At 35.2% G+C, this 13,081-nt stretch overlaps 1 protein-coding gene across 1 annotated transcript; it reads right to left on the reverse strand.

Moving 5' to 3' along the window:
* Positions 1–3,280: 3,280 nt before the first annotated feature.
* On the reverse strand, positions 3,281–11,720 carry LOC110784041 (uncharacterized). Its single transcript, XM_021988442.2, has 8 exons — positions 11,270–11,720; positions 10,022–10,157; positions 9,821–9,890; positions 9,656–9,749; positions 5,845–6,058; positions 5,168–5,309; positions 4,270–4,440; positions 3,281–3,647 (listed from the first exon to the last, which is right to left on the reverse strand). Exons 1-8 carry the CDS (start codon positions 11,550–11,552, stop codon positions 3,456–3,458), a joined length of 1,302 nt encoding a protein of 433 aa, XP_021844134.1. The 5' UTR covers positions 11,553–11,720; the 3' UTR covers positions 3,281–3,455.
* Between the last annotated feature and the right edge of the window lie 1,361 nt (positions 11,721–13,081).

Below are 13,081 nucleotides of genomic sequence, written 5' to 3' on the forward strand. Positions count from 1 at the left end.
TTTAAAGCTCATATAAAATAATATTTAAATCCTTTAATTTTATTTTCAATTGATTAAAATTAATTAATTTAAATTTTATCAAGGTTTTAATTTTAGTAAAATAATTAGTATAAATAAATTTATAATAATTAAATTAATCAAAATTAAATTCCGTGAAAAAATTAAATTACAAATTTAAATTTAATTAAAATCGTTTTCAACCGAAAAATTAAATAAAACGGCCCTTACGTACTAAGGCAAGGCCTTAGTCTGAAGCCCAAGCCTTGCCAAAGCACAACACAGCCGCAGCACCATGGGCCGCGTGCACGAAGCAGCGCCCAGGCCTGCGATGAGTGTGGCCGAGTGATGCCCATCGCTGCGGGCTGTGCTCGCTGCCCTTGCGGTTGCTCGCTTGCTCGCTGATGGCTTCCAGCGCTGGGCAGTGGCATGCGCAGCGCATGCGAGCTCCCTTGCTCGTATGTTGTTGTCTTGCCTCGTGTCTGGCGCTACGTAGCATCATTGCCCCTTGTTTGCTCGATCACCTACACGGCACACAGGGCATAGCCTATGGCTGCCGCACATGCCTCGTTGCTCGTTGCCTTGTACCGCATGGGTGACGAGCTCCCTTGCTCGTCGTCGCATGCCCGCATAATGCAACACCCCTTAAGGGTAACACTTAGCTTCCATTGCTTCGTGCGTGCAACATTGGTGATCGGTTTTATAAAAATTAATCATTTTTATACTTTAATTTAATTGACTAATTAATAAATCATATTAATTTCATTAAATTCGGGTAAAAATCGAAAATTTATTATTCAAATTAATTTCCGATTATATTTATTTTCATGGATTCAAATCTAGGTCATAAAATTTTAAAGCTTTTCAATTTTATAAAATTTATGGTGGTTTTTAATCATAGGATCCTAATTAAATTGCTAATTAATTATGAAAATCAAAACAAATTCTAAATTATTCGAATTTCAACAAATTAATTACAATTACGAATCAGGTTGTATAATTAACAAGATTATGCTTTAAAATTGTTAAACATATACAGTAGGTCAATCATAGATTCAAGATTTACATACAAGATTCGCAAATTTTTAATTTAACATCATAAAAATTATAAATTTTGCGTTCGAAAAACTAAAACCTCCGAAAAGTCATAGTTAGGCTTCGAATTTGGGAATTCTGGGTTCGGCGACAAATCTCTGATTTTTGTCAAAATTTTAAAACGTTGTTTACATGCGAAATTCACTATTAAATTATACGATTCTGACCATTATTGACAAAACTGCCGAAAAATCCTGCGAACATATAATCAAATAATCGCACGAATTTGCAATTAATTACATACAACGAAATTAATCACCCCTTTAATTCATTGCAAATTTATAAAATGTAACCATGTTAACTATCATTGATTATGGAATTAATTAGAGGCTCGTGATACCACTGTTAGGTTATGACAAATATAAAACATATATTTCATGCGGAAAAAACATAAAGCCAGGAATCCAAATTAATTGCCACATAGTCAATTAGCATAATTTAGGATACATACATGTGATGCGTGCCTTCCCTAGCTGCTCCCGAACCGAACAAGAAGAAGTTTAGGACTCCAAATGTCTCCCCTCCGTAGATAGTCCACATCATGTTCAGATCCGCCTTAGATTCAATTAACTAGAATATTATCTAAGGTTTTATGTTTATTCGAAAGCTTAATTATATATTTAGGCGATTTATTAAATTCGTACTTGAACTTAAACTATATGAATACTTATTGATTGTGATGTATAAATTGTGATTATGAACCAAGTATTTATATGGTGGAAATAACAGACTTAGATTTCTAACAGGATTCAAATAACTAAATCAATTAGGATTCTAGTTAAATTAATCCTTTAGAATTTAATGTTTAATCAAACACGAAAACATTTAATTCTTGTAGATTTAGGAAAACGATTAATCAAGCAATCCTAAACGACCAAGGAGTTTGGTCGTACGTAGCATTGCACACACACACGCACCACCCACATGGGCGTGGTGCGCGGCCCATCCGTGGGCGCTGCTGCTCAGCCTAGCCTTGCGTGCTTGCGGCTAGGCCTGCCTAGCTCGCTGCTTGCGCGCTTGGCTGCTCGCTGCTTGTTGTGCGTCGGGCTTTGCTAGGCGCGGGCCTGGCTTCGTGCTGGGCCTTGCGTCTAGCAAGCTCGTTCGTCGATCGTTTCGTACGTCGCGCTTCCGATTTGTTTTCCGATTCCGGAATTCATTTCCTATTCGAACAATATTTAATATTTCCGATTCCGGAATTTATTTCCGATTCGAACAAATATTTAATATTTTCGATTCCGAAAATTTATTTCCGATTCCGACAATATTTCCGATTCCGGTAATATTTCCGTTTCCGGTAATATTTCCGATTCCGGCAATATTTCTATTTCCGGTAATATTTTCCGACACGTACCATGTTTTCGTTTCCGGCAACATCTACGACTTGGATAATATTTATATTTCCGTTATGATCCATATTTCCGTTTCCGACAATATCATCATTTCTGGAGTATTCATATTTTGCCTTTTGACGATTTCAGCTCCCACTGGAACTGAGATCCGTCGATTCCGAACATTCATAAATGGAGTATTTAATTTACTTAAATACTTGATCCGTTCACGTACTATTTGTGTGACCCTATGGGTTCAGTCAAGAGTAAGCTGTTGATTAATATTATTAATTCCACTCGAACTGAAGCTGCCTCTAGCTAGGCATTCAGCTCACTTGATCTCACTGAATTATTAACTTGCATAATTAATTAATACTGAACCACATTTATTAGACTTATCATTGAATGCATATTTGGACCAAGGGCATTATTTCCTTCAGATATGCCTTATCCGCATCTTCAAAGTCATATATTTTTGAAACTGCTAAGCTTAGATTGAATCCCCCCGATTCTGCTAGTTTTACTATCTTAGGTAGGTCTTGTCTAGCTCTTGCTCCATATGAACCAATAATTTTCACATGTCGTTCAATATATACAAGTAAAAATGTATCAAAAGTTACAGATACAAGTCATATTGAGTAGCCCCTGCATGAATTTAGAAGCCTACAAAAGCAATGATTCCTGTCCAACATTATTTCATCCCCAGAATGAATATGGGGCAAACCAACTGATGCCGCATTTTTAATTCTAAAAAAAAAATCAACCAATCTAGAAGCAGAAAAAGCTAGGTCTGCACAATTCATGCACAATTCATGCAGTCAAAGACTCAAAGCTATGAAAACATATGTTAAGGACGAAAATTACGAGTACCAAATGCATAATTATTATTGGATGTTTTAAAATTGTACAGATAATTAAAAAACAATCATTGTGTTGATACATTTAGTACACATGCGATTGGCTTAACAAACATCTAATTTTTATTCTTTGGATGCCAAACAAGACCAAGGGCTCGTCATCCACGCAGAGCAGCTATCAAGCAATATTGATGACAGCACGGCCAATAATGGTGCCCTGACTGAGATGTTGGTATGCCTTATCTGCATCTTCAAAGTCATATATTTTTGAAACTGCTGAGCTTAGATTGAATGCCCCCGTTTCTGCTAGTTTTACTATCTTGGGTAGGTCCTGTCTAGCTCTTGCTCCATATGAACCAATAATTTTCACCTGTCGTTCAATATATACAAGTAAAAATGTATCAAAAGTTACAGGTTATACTGAGTAGCCCCATTAGAATTTAGAAGCCTACAACAGCAATGATTCCTGTCCAACATTATTTTATCCCCAGAATGAATATGGGACAAACCAACTAATGCCACAATTTTAATTCTAAAAAAAAATCAACCAATCTAGAAGCAGAAAAAGCTAGGTCTGCGCAATTCATGCAGTCAAAGACTCAAAGCTATGAAAACATGAGGATCACCCTCACGTGCAACATCTGTTAAGGAGCATTACGACAGTCCGGGGATATAAGTTTAAAGCTTCAATAAAGTATGACTAAAAAGTTGAACATAGCTTATATACCTAAGGGTTTGCAGGAGAGAAGGGCAGAAAATTTAAGGGGTATCACATAGGTGGACGGTGGAGGTGGACAGCCCAGGGGATTGGGGTGATTTCACCATTAACCAACTAATCAACCATATCACTATATAAATATTTTGTTGCAGCTATCACCAATAGCGCAGATTAGTTTTAGACATCCAACAATCATTATTAATAAAGCTAAGCTAGCAAGTCATATGTTAAAGACAAGAATTTGTTAATCTATCAAACTAAATGTGTACAGCACCTGTCTACGAACAAGACGGTTTATATCGACCTCTCCTCTAGCCCTGGAATCCGCAAGGCCAATCATGACAGCTTTTCCTCCATCACGAACACTTTGTGTGCACTGTTGGAAAGTTTGCGGTTTACCCAGAGCCTCAATGGCAATATCAACACCAACTCCTCCAGTAATTTCCTGCACAAGAAATTTGGAAAATAGGTTCAACTTAATTTGGACTTTTGGAGAATGCAGGAAAAAAATGGGAATGATGTAACGTTATTACATTAAATTTAACTAGCTTTTTAGCCTGTGCATTGCACGAGTTCTCTTAATTAAAAAAAAGCTCACAATTTATTTATGCAAATTATTCTGTTTTAAAATATTAGTATAGATTTAACGTTTCAAATGAATGCATTTAGAACATAAATAGCATGCAGAATATTAAAGTTCATCTGTAAATGCATGCAGAATATTCAAATCTCTAAATCCCATTGAAATTCACATATAGATCAAATGCTTCTTTTTCATGAATAAAATGCTGCTAAGAGTCTTCCATCGGAAGTGTTCGATGACAAGATAGCCATTTAACCATGAAAAAACCAAGTCAGATGATGAAATCGTTGGTTAGACAAAAGAAGAAAGTCGGAACGAAGTCATCAAACTTTAAGAGTACAATAAAAAACATAAGCAGAATACAATCTGATCATAGTTCACAGCCGTACTTAAAGAGCTATCTAAGACATTATCAGGACACCATACTACCATAGTGAAGAACAATAAATCTAATTTTGACTGTCTCAAGCATATCCGACTCCATTACTAAAACTTCGAAGTCTCAAGTACAAGGAGTTTTGAACACAAGAGAATAGTTTTAGAGGCATATAAAATTAAAAACTGATAAAAGAAGGGATAAGTACAGCACTTTGATTTTTTCAACTGCATCTTCTTTCTGAGCATTAACTGTGTGAGTGGCACCAACAGCCTTTGCTTTCTCCAGCTTTTCATCGCTAACATCCACAGCAATAGTGGCAGAAGCACCAAAAGCACGTGCTATCTGCAAACAACTGAAGAATGGGGCTATTGTCATTTTCACCCAAAGGTGAACAGTAAAAATATAGGTCAATAAAAAAAATTACAATCAAATTTGGTATCTAAATGCTCAAGAATGAGAAGTCTAACAACTAACAATTGTTCTGCATCATAAACATGTCGAACTGCAAGCATAATATAGAGCCTACATCAACAAGTTGGGTCTTCCCTGCTACAATAGATGAGCACTTTCAAGTGAAGTATATTGGTTTTAGGGAGGAAAATGAGTTCTGGAGACACGCAATCCATTTAATGTCTGCAACTACACTATTGATTTGCTGAAGGAATACTTTCATCTTTATGCGGAGATGCTGCTGAGTTCTTTATTGGAGTCCTTTAAAGAATTACACTCATATTCCATTCCCGGCTGCCTAAGTTACTAATGTTGTTCTTTCAAATTCACTTCTCTCCCTCCCAAGCAAATTTTTTTATCTAAAAAATAACATCCTTCTTAGAAATAAATCACATTGCTTCGGGGCACAGCGCAAAAAAAAGGTTTCTGGCTCATACCTTGATCCAACCCCACCAATACCAATCACAGCAACGGTGTCCCCACCACGCATTTGAGCAGCATGAACCATTGCACCATAAGCAGTAAATACTGCACAGCCTAAAATTGCGGACTCGGTATATGGCAATGAGTCCGGAAGTACAGTTAATCCATGTGCTGGAACAACACAATATTCTGCAAGGCCTCCCATGCTGTACATGTACACTGGTTTACCTACAAATGTAGATTGACACCTAAAATACTCAGTCCATCTATGTAGAATGTTGAGATGAAACTTAGTTTATGCATCTGCATTCTACAGTGGGAGGTAAAACTTGCTTAAAGATTGTTGGGAACTTGTTTCTCAAAGGGGCAGAGTGTATGGAAATTGTTTGCAATGTTACCAGTGTGGCGATTTGGGCAGACACAAAAGGACAGCTAATACTTTTAAATTAATGACAAAAAAATTCCATTATAAAGAAAAATAAGAATTGCATAGAACGGGGACCAAATTCCACAGAAATTAATTTGAGCATGATAAAACAAATAGAAGCTCAGAAAGGGACACACCAAGGAACAGTCCATGAGGAGTTCATTACTTATCCCATAAAAAGATCAAAGAAGACTCCTGACGACGAAAATCCTATCACTCCCTCTCCAACAAACCACCCACCCAAAAAAAAAACTGTTTGTTCTCCGAACAGGAAAATTCTCACAAGTGTTGAATTTCCTTACGCTGGCAACCAAAACAAATGTTTTTCAAATAAAAGCCAAAAGAGAGTCTATGAACTTGAAGTGGTTTTAAGGTGTTTATTAAAAGGGATGACAAGCGAAAGACCCCAAAGAAGCGAACCACCCTATCTTCTATCCTGGAAATATGACAAGAAACACAGATTCAAGGATGATTTACGATTAGTAAGCTCTCCCAACTTCTACTCATGATTGTCCCTCCTTAAATAAAAATTTCAAATATATTTACTACCATAGTCCCACGAAGGATATGTTTTTAGACACCAAAACGAAACCCAAGCATCCCTCTTCCTTTCCAAACACATTCCCAACTGACAAGATGATTTCTGTTATCCTCACCAACCCCCGAGTCACGAATTACAAAAAAAAAACCTCATAGTCCTTCTTGATCCTCAAGGTATCTACTAGATATACCAATCGAAATTCAAAAGTGGAACAAAAGTACAAGTGCAAATTAGAAAGACAACAAAATAAGTGTCGTATAACCCTCCTAAGATAGATAAGCCCTTCCCACCCAAGTCTCAATACTCTCAGCGAGTAAACGTGTACATGATTCACTTGCTTATGATTGGATTTAAAATTCAAGGACAATTCAACAATTGGTTTCATTACTTCCATGCCAATCTTAGCAAACTTTCTCCATGCATGTCCATTTGGCAGTGTGTCTTAGTGTGTCTTACTATACAGGCAACAGATAGTAGAAAACTGCACAGAAAAGGATAGCCTTCAAGGTAGACAGTGGCAGATATAATTATTAAAGTTTGACAACAGGAGGTATATTTTGGCAGACATACTCAGAACTATGATCTTTATAAGTTATGTAAGGAAAATATTTACTCTCAAGGAAGACGACAGGAGGCATACTTGAAGTTGATATCAGAACATATTCTTCTGTAAAAGAACATATGACTGAACACCTATGCTTTGTCTCCCCAAGTTCTATACAAAAAGCCTTCAAGCTCAACCTCTATCTTCACTGAGCCTGTCAATCATCATATTGTGTATCTAGCAATGTTCCCATAATATTATGCCAGCATTTTAGTTACAGGAGACTTAAAAAGGATCAGTGTTTCTTCTAGTACCACATCAATTAATTGCTCGAAATTTTGCCCACTTAAAAGTTTGCCAAATTTTGCAAGCCAAGTACAGATATCAGGCTTTTACTTCGCCAAATTTTGGCTGGTTATTAGTTAGCAAAGGTTCCAATGAATTGAAGCCCACTTAAAACCATATCCTAATAAGAAATGTTCACTTTAACTCCCACGAGTATAGGTTGGTTTTCATGGGCCAAGTACCAGTGGTCATATTCTAGCAATAAGTAGACAAGTCGAAAGGTCAGTCTTGTTTTCAGGTCAACTTCAAGAGCGTGGTACAATTTCTTTACTCCATTAAACCCAATATGTTTACAGCATGAAAGTTCTAAGTCTTAACTCTCCAACCAAACTCTCTCACATATACAACAGATCCAATAAGGTCATATCAAGCGTATTTCCACAAGGTACCCATTCGTCCTGTTTTAAAGACTAAAGAGACAAACTCCACAGTAGTCCACACATATACTCCTTCAAATATAAACTAAAATCTAACTCAAAGTTCAAAGACCAGTTTTGTAAAAAACAAAAACTACTTTTTAGCATGGGCTCACAATTATTTTCAAAATTATTTCTTAATGTCATTTTAAAAGTTAATCAAGAAACTCATCCCCTTTTTGAACCACAACTAAAAGGCAACTCTAAGTCTTTCTTAAAGATCAGATTTATGATAAAGTTTGTGTTTGAGTGAATCAAGCCATTGATACTTTGATAGTGACAGCCTCAAATCAAGGTCCACACCCACTTGATGGAGTCCCCCTTAGAAGGAATCGCAGTTAATATGCATGCGCCAGCACAAGGCAGTTAGCTAAATAACTCTTATGCATAAACAGACATTTGGAGTTCCAAAATTCTACAACCCTAGAAGGAAGGAGAACCATTATACTAACCAGCATTTTAATACATAAATAAAAGGATCTAGAAAACCTCAACCAAAAACTAAGACTCTGAGCTGAGCTATTGTGGTTCACTCACCTGTCATTTACGGTTCTCTGCATAACGAAGTTTTCTACTGAAAATTGAAAAAAGGGAAAGCTGAGCTTACTCATGTGCTGTTTCAGTTTGGCTTAGGTAACACTCTGTCTCAAAACTCGAGTGAAACTTTTAATAAAGCTGAGTTCACTGCAGCTCGATTGAAATACTAGGTTTTTGCCCAATCTCGACTTGCTCATAGATTGGTCCTTTAGCTGGACTAATCAGAATTCCATTTGCGCAGTTGGTTGAAGCATTTCAACCAAAAGATGAATTATAAAGTCTTAAAACTCTTAACTAATTATCACATTTGTCAACCGCTGAAATTAGAGCTTGAGTCCCAAAGTCATGAGAACTCTATTGAGTTGGTTGGAGGAGGATGAGGTTATATTCTATTACGATCTGAGTCCCATGGAATGAACGACAGGACGAAAGAAAGATTTTCGAAATAGACTATTGGCTCGATACCTCATGTATGCTTTTTTTTTTTGGCTTGTGGACAATTAAAATTATTAGAGCATAATATATATCTACATAAAATGATATTGGATTTCTAATTTAAAGAACTCTGATTTTCACTCATAAGGATTGAAAAACATGTTACAAGGAATCTCACTTCCCCTCATGTAACTACCTCGGATACAAAAACAAGGATACAAACAGGTGACACTTAATTTGCGATCATCACATATAAATCTTTTTCAACCGAGTCAAAGAAAAGTACAGAGTACAAATTACTCTACATTATTAAAAGAAAAGACCAGGACACCCCGTATGCTCGTATAGAATGATGAAGCAAACTTACAGTAAAAAACAAAGTGAACACCTACAGTAAATCTGTATAAAAATTTGACATCTAGAGCTTTAAGATGACCTGTTAAAGCTTAGTTAAATTTTCTGTAAGTATTACCCATAGACGGGGAAAGAGGTAGGAAAAAACATTTAACTCCTTTAAAAAAATGCTAGAAGCAGGCAGTAGAATGATAGTGTAAATTGTGGCACTGAAAATGACACTCACCATTGCTTCTAAGGAATAATCGTGTTTCACCGTCATAAAGAGTTCCTTTTGCCCGGTTATAAGCAAAGAAATCCTCACAGAGATCATCTTGCCCCTATTATTAATAAATAATATGTAAGTAACAGAAAATCCAATTATATGGAAGTGAAAAACAATTATTCCTACCTTTGAACAAAAGGAACAGTTACCACATGGCATGATAAAAGCTCCAACAACATGTGATCCAACAGGATATCTGCGAAATTAATTATTCTCGCAGCTATTGTCAAGTCTATACATACGAAATTACACATCATGTAAATTTTATCAACATAGCATATTGATGGAAACAAAAAAAACTTATTAGTAAGAACATGGTCTGTCAACCTTTTGATGATTCTGCTATCAGTAAGAGGACCATGTTCTACAACTTCACCCGTAATCTCATGGCCAAGGATACAAGGGCTGGCAAATGGAAGTTCACCTTTTATCACATGAAGATCAGAGTGGCATACTCCACATGCTGCACACAGTAAATTTCAAATGTCAAATAAAGTTCGGCAACTTTCTTCTTTTAATCTTCCCTAGCCTTGGAAAAGACAAATACATTTGTCAAGAATAAATAACTAGATAAAGAGGTTGTTGTTGCCTCATAATGTATTCCCTTTTGCTGACAAAGGCATCTTCGGACTCCCTTCCTCCAATCACGTACAAGCGTGGTAGAAAATACAAATGTACTTATAATAAAAAGTCAATAACTACTCCCTCAATCCACAACCTCCCCTAATCTCTTAATTAAATATCATGCCAAGGGGGTGTGTAGCAAGAGGAAAAAATCCCGGAGGAAGTACATTAGCTGTCACTATCTAACAAGGTATACTAGAACAGTCACCATAAATCCACTACTATATGTGGAGTAATACGAAAATTTAGCTCTTCACTTCAAGCTGAAATATTTCTCAACTAAGACACACGCTTATTCAAGTTAATTTCCCTTTCTACAAATCTACTATAAATTGAAAATAAGGCACAGAATGTTTGCTAATCAAGATATTGCGAGTCTTGAAAAACTGAGGTTTGAAATACAAATTGAGACAAAGTAAACTCAATGTCCCTACAAGTTTCATTTAGTAGCTAGTAGCTGTTATTGTGCAACGTCGGGGTTTCAATTGTTCAAATAATCTTACAAGCGTTATCAAAGTTAAAAACAGGCCACAACCCTAGTCATGATCATATTATCAAGCATAACAAATTCACTTTTTACCCTTCAAGATCATTACACACACCAGTGACAATGTATAAGAAGAAGTTCAACCTCTCAACACACCAAGCGCACTACACACCCATGCCGTCTAATCATACATGGGAATGTTTAAGTTTCTCATAATCAATATACATTAAGTCTAGAACAAATTATGGATAATAATGAATTCAATTCCATCTTCCAAAGGACGAAATAGTGCAACCCAAGAATTTTTTTTCCCTTGAGAAATAGTGCAAAATCAAATGAATGAACAAAATCTTATGTACTCCGCTAAATTCAATTCTTCTAAAATCTATCCAAATAATCAACTCCAAATTTGGCGAAAGTGTAAAATTCCAACAAAAATAAAAAGAAAATAGAAAAAAGGTTACCCTTGGTTTTGACGAGAACTTCATTAACTTTAGGACGAGGCATGAGAAAATCTTCAATAACAAGCGGCTGATTCGGTTTGGTAAACATCACGCCCCTCATATACGAAGCTCCACCACCGCTCACATTATACGACGACGAAGAAAACGATGCTGAAGAAGAAGGAAGAGAGAATGAGATTAGAGCAGGATTAATGGAGGAATCAGTGAAGATTGATCTGCAGATTAAGGACGATGGGTTAGCGATTATTCGTTTGACGATTGATTTGCGGATAATGGACGCCATTGTTGAAAGTTTGGATTAATTTGAAGGAATGATTGATAATGGAGGAGGTTCGAGAGTTGGTGATATAAGTTAAACGGAGTATTTAAAGTTTTGGATTAGTATTTGTGTATATTCAATTATTCATGATTCGGACTTCTTTCTTGGATAAACTCCGGAAATGACATCACTAATTTGGCGTTTGGTTCCTATTATCTCTGTTATACTCCCTCAATTCCTACAAAAGGTCTTGTGTGCACAAGGTGTACAATAAACCAAGATAACTTTTACCCATTTTTTTTGTAACTTTAACTTAGTTTTAATTAACTTTTATATTAGTAAAAAAATTTGATAGATAAACATTTTAAAGAGTTCAATTATTAATTTTATACATTATTAGTGATTTTGAAGAAATAAGTTTTATTAAAATTAAAAAATTTATCACTAAAAATTAGATAACTTTTACATATATAAGCTTAACTTTTAAGCATTTTGAGTTAACTTTTACTTCGGTGTACAATATTTATTGTACAACCCTTGTAAATAAGAATTTGTGCAATCCCTAAATATTCTTTCCGTTTTTATTTCGGATTTTTCCTAAATGTTCTTCCTAGTTGGAATCTATATTATTTTTGTATACATTTTTTTTTTCTAAAATACCCTTATATCTCCTTATATTTACCAAAATACCTAAAGATTCTACCCAAATTCCATATTTACACTAATATAAACCTGACTTAGCGTGGACCAGGGCAACGGAGTAATTTATATGGACAATATGTGTAAATGTACGTCACGTGACAGTTATTTTATGATTTTAAATAGTAACTATATGCGTATTACAGTAACTATGTGTTTTAAAGTGTTACTATGTGTTTTGTAGAGTTTCAATGCAATTTTTGTCTATCCCACTTTATATACGTTTTAAACTTTTTTATTTTTCAAAATTTCAGATCTGCATTTTCTTCATTTCTCTTTCATTTCTCTCTCTTCATTTTCTCTCTATGCTTTTCAAAATTTAGCCCAAATTTCTAGGTTTTGTTCGATTTTTTCTTCGTAATTATCTTATAATTCTTATAATTTGATCTATTAGGTGAAGAAAAATTGGAGGAAGTAGTAGATCAAGAAGGAGGTTCGTCATTGCCGAAACCGAATCGAATAATTTGCGCTCGTCTACAAATCTTCGCAAGAATTTTTAGAGATCACATCTCGGTTTGTTGTTTTTTAAAGAATTTTAAGTCTATTTTTATTTAAAATTGAAAATATTTGTTGTTTTGAGAGAAATTAATGTTCGTGTTTTGCCGAAATAACGTTTTCACTTCGCGAATTCGATTAGTGACTTCACGATTTTAAATAGTAACTATATGAGTAATACAGTAACTATATGGTTTAAAGAGGTACTATGTAATTTTAATGGTTACTATATGTGCACAATAGTTACTATATTATTTTAATGGTTACTATATGTGTACAATAGTTACTATATGTGCACAATAGTTATTATTTTGTTGAGTGATTTGAAATGTTTGTTGTTTTGTTAAAATTAGGGTTAG

Source organism: Spinacia oleracea, chromosome 4 (genome assembly GCF_020520425.1).
Source record: "Spinacia oleracea cultivar Varoflay chromosome 4, BTI_SOV_V1, whole genome shotgun sequence".
Classification (NCBI taxonomy): Eukaryota; Viridiplantae; Streptophyta; class Magnoliopsida; order Caryophyllales; family Amaranthaceae; genus Spinacia; species Spinacia oleracea.

Bases quoted from the DNA above. Each gene is read 5' to 3' on its own strand.
- LOC110784041 (XM_021988442.2), bottom strand. From the start codon at position 11,552: ATGGCGTCCATTATCCGCAAATCAATCGTCAAACGAATAATCGCTAAC. The intron at 9,891-10,021 runs GTTGACAGACCA...TTAATTTCGCAG, and splicing joins GATAGCAGAATCATCAAAAG to ATATCCTGTTGGATCACATG. The intron at 9,750-9,820 runs GTAGGAATAATT...TATTAATAATAG, and splicing joins ACTGTTCCTTTTGTTCAAAG to GGGCAAGATGATCTCTGTGA.